Source organism: Mycetomoellerius zeteki, unplaced genomic scaffold (genome assembly GCF_001594055.1).
Source record: "Mycetomoellerius zeteki isolate Tzet28-1 unplaced genomic scaffold, Tzet1.0 scaffold221, whole genome shotgun sequence".
In the NCBI taxonomy this organism is placed as follows: domain Eukaryota; kingdom Metazoa; phylum Arthropoda; class Insecta; order Hymenoptera; family Formicidae; genus Mycetomoellerius; species Mycetomoellerius zeteki.
Window position 1 is genome coordinate 3,136,979 of NW_017257184.1, and position 3,276 is coordinate 3,140,254.

Below are 3,276 nucleotides of genomic sequence, written 5' to 3' on the forward strand. Positions count from 1 at the left end.
TTCCCTACAATAATTTATGTTTTTATTTAATTAAAGCAAAGAATATTCACGTGTTATACGCTCCGTATAATAAGTAGGGATGGGCGATACGTATATCTATACACGAAAAATCATTTGGGAATTGTTTTTTTAGGGAAAAGAAAAATAATTTTTTAAAAAGATCGGTCTGAAATAGTCTCAAAAATGATTTCTAACTGATATTCTAGAATTTATATTTTCGATTAAAAATGGTCTCGACACTATTTCAAACAAATCAATTTTTTTGTTAAAAAAATCGTTTTTTTTTTACTTTTAAAGGACAATTTTTAACGATCTTTATCGTATCAACACGCATATCGTCTATCCTTATCCGTAAGCAGATAAAATAAAAAATTGTTGCATAAAATGCTGTACTATAGTTTAAAATATCTGAGACAATAATTAATTTTAATTCCTAATAACTTTTGAACGAATAATGAACGGGAGTTACAACCTTTCGAAGGTCACTTAGAGTCATGTCTTTCACAATGTATTTACATACGATAAGGTTAAAATCAACAAAGCTCGGTTCGTTATTGTAAATATTAACCAATTTATTGTTGAATATAATAACATAAAATTGTTAATTCCAAGATATAAATCATACTACAATAATATTTGTATATATTATAAATATACCTTACTTATATAAGTATTGTAAGTATAACTTACTTGATACGTTACAAGCTCTCCCGCTCCACAATATAGCAAAGTATTCATCAATAAGACAGTAATAATTAAAATCGACAAAAATCCTTGTGCAATAATTGATTTATCTGTTTTTCTATTAGCAAATATCTGAAATATATATAATTAATATGAAAACATAAAGAATCTTATGCGTACGTTAAAATATTTTCTCGCATTTGTTTTACTGAATCTTACAATAGTAAATAAAAATCCGCTTAGGCAAAATACAATACCAAAATGGAATACTAATACTAACGTCATTAAAGAGTATGTATTCTCGATATTGTCGGCAAATCTGTGTAAGAATAAAAGTATTCAAAATGGTTATGATAAAAAAATCAATAAAACTATATATATGTGTATATATTAATATATAGGAGAGTTGCCGAATGCGAACATTAGAAATTGTAGCTTGTGGTTTTGGACGCTTATTATTACATGTTTAACTTTCCACCAATAACAAATTAATTTGTTATAAATTTTTTTGTAACATGCTGCAAAAGGTACGATTTAGGCGACCAGTACGCATTCGACAACTCCCTCTATATGTAATATATATTACATAGAGTAATGAAAAAATATCAGGATCCCGAAATATCTCGAAAAATATAAGTTGCATGAACAATTGAACTTACTTTAACAACCTCAGTATCAATAAAAATAAATATTTCATTAAAAAATAATTAATTCAATTTTAATTCAATTTTTATAAACAAATTATTGAAAGAAGTTATGGATCTCCATGCTTGTTACAGAAATAAATAACCTAGCTGTTAATTTAATTGTTCAATTCAAAGTTCAATTCAAAGTTACTATAATGATGATGGTCTTTCACAAAACATAATTGTAAATTAACAATTTCTATTGTTATAAACAATCAAATAAACGAACAATTATTTTTAGATAATTTATTGAATTGAAAGATAAACAAAAACTCATATTATATTTAATTCTATATGCATTAAAGATTAATATGTTTGTTACAATAAATTAACTGTAAATGAAACATTTTAACTGTAAATTAAAAATTTTTAAGTGTAAAATGTTTGTTTAAAAATTATTTACAATAACGTTTCTGAATCAATTTTGTTAAATGTTGTATTGTTACAAAAAAAGTCATACCTGATAAGACGTAGATGGGTGACTACAATGTTGTTTAAAACTTTATTAAAGTTTTTGCATGAAATTAAATTAATTAATCGACATCTAAAATTTTCTAACTGACCACAAATGTGAAAAATCATTAGTACTAGAAGAATATCTACGGACATGTAAATGATAGCTAATAACAAGGACGTTATGGTATGAATGAAAAATGTCAACTCAAATTGTGGACTCTTATTTATGTCGTAGAAATGGTACGTTGCCAACGGTAAAAATTTTCGTCGATCCGTGGAATTTGTTATGTATATTACTTGCATGCCGAAACAAGGAAGAACAATTAATGTGAGGAACCCCATTATAATGAAAACATATTCAATCATCATAATTAATCGCGCTGTTCGTGCTTGTTTTATCATCACATCTCTTTCTCTATCCAGCTTGAATGCCATCCAATCTTCTTCCATCATATTTATAATTGACAAGAGAACTTAAAGATATAAGTAGCTATATAGATAAATGTAAGCATTATTCAAAACGCTAAAATATTGAATTACTTAGACATATGTTGTTATTTGTAAACTAAAGATTACACTAAAGATAGAATCATGCATATTTTATAATTTATTTGCACGTTGCTCTATTTGAGTAAATTATATACTACATAATTTCTGATTTCGTCTATACTATACTCCATAATATATTTGTAGTTATAATTATTTCTCATAAGATCATTTAATACGGAATGTAACGCTAAACAATTTATTTTATATAATTCTGGATATACCTGTTTGTTTCCGTCGTATTATAGCGTATTTCACTGATACTATAAGTATGGGTAACGTTGTCTGCAAATTCTTTATTACAAATATCATATCGCCCCAAACTTCTATAACTGCACATATCATCGGAACATTAGAAACAAATATTAACAAAACGAAAATAATGCCGACCCAAATTTCTGACAACAAGTTTTTCTTAGCATGTTTGCCGGATTTAGGCCACAAACCCACCATTTTGAAACCTAAACGATGCAGATTAACTGCCCACATGAAATCTAATAAATTTTTATAAGATGTAAACGATTTAGTTATAATAATTGCAAACAATTACTTAAATGATTAAATGTTTAAATAGAGAAAAGATGACGACAATGTAATTTTTCAATAAGAGATTAACAAAATTATACATTTACAATATATGATAAACACGGATAACAAACAAAAAAATGTTGAACAAATTAATACCTCGGTATCCTGGAGATCTTGTAATGTCCATATGTCGAAAATTAGAACATGAAATAGAGAGATCTTGTTCTTTCCACGGTATGATGCAGAATGACAATCACGCATGCTCTCCATACAAATGCAAAAACTCGACAGCCTTGTCAAATGCGCATTACATGGCATTAAATATTAAGAACACTGTCCCTAATTATAGCTACTGATATCGTAAGAAAGAATTTTA

At 26.8% G+C, this 3,276-nt stretch overlaps 1 protein-coding gene across 1 annotated transcript in view; it reads right to left on the bottom strand.

Moving 5' to 3' along the window:
• The window catches only part of LOC108722902 (odorant receptor 43a-like), a 6,359-nt gene extending 3,272 nt beyond the window's left edge, over positions 1-3,087 (bottom strand). The window contains exons 1-3 of the mRNA XM_018448244.1: positions 3,057-3,087; positions 2,597-2,866; positions 1,817-2,299 (exon numbers count right to left, since the gene is read on the bottom strand). Coding sequence (XP_018303746.1) covers positions 1,817-2,299; positions 2,597-2,866; positions 3,057-3,087 — 784 coding nt within the window. The remainder of the gene's footprint in view (positions 1-1,816; positions 2,300-2,596; positions 2,867-3,056) is intronic.
• Between the last annotated feature and the right edge of the window lie 189 nt (positions 3,088-3,276).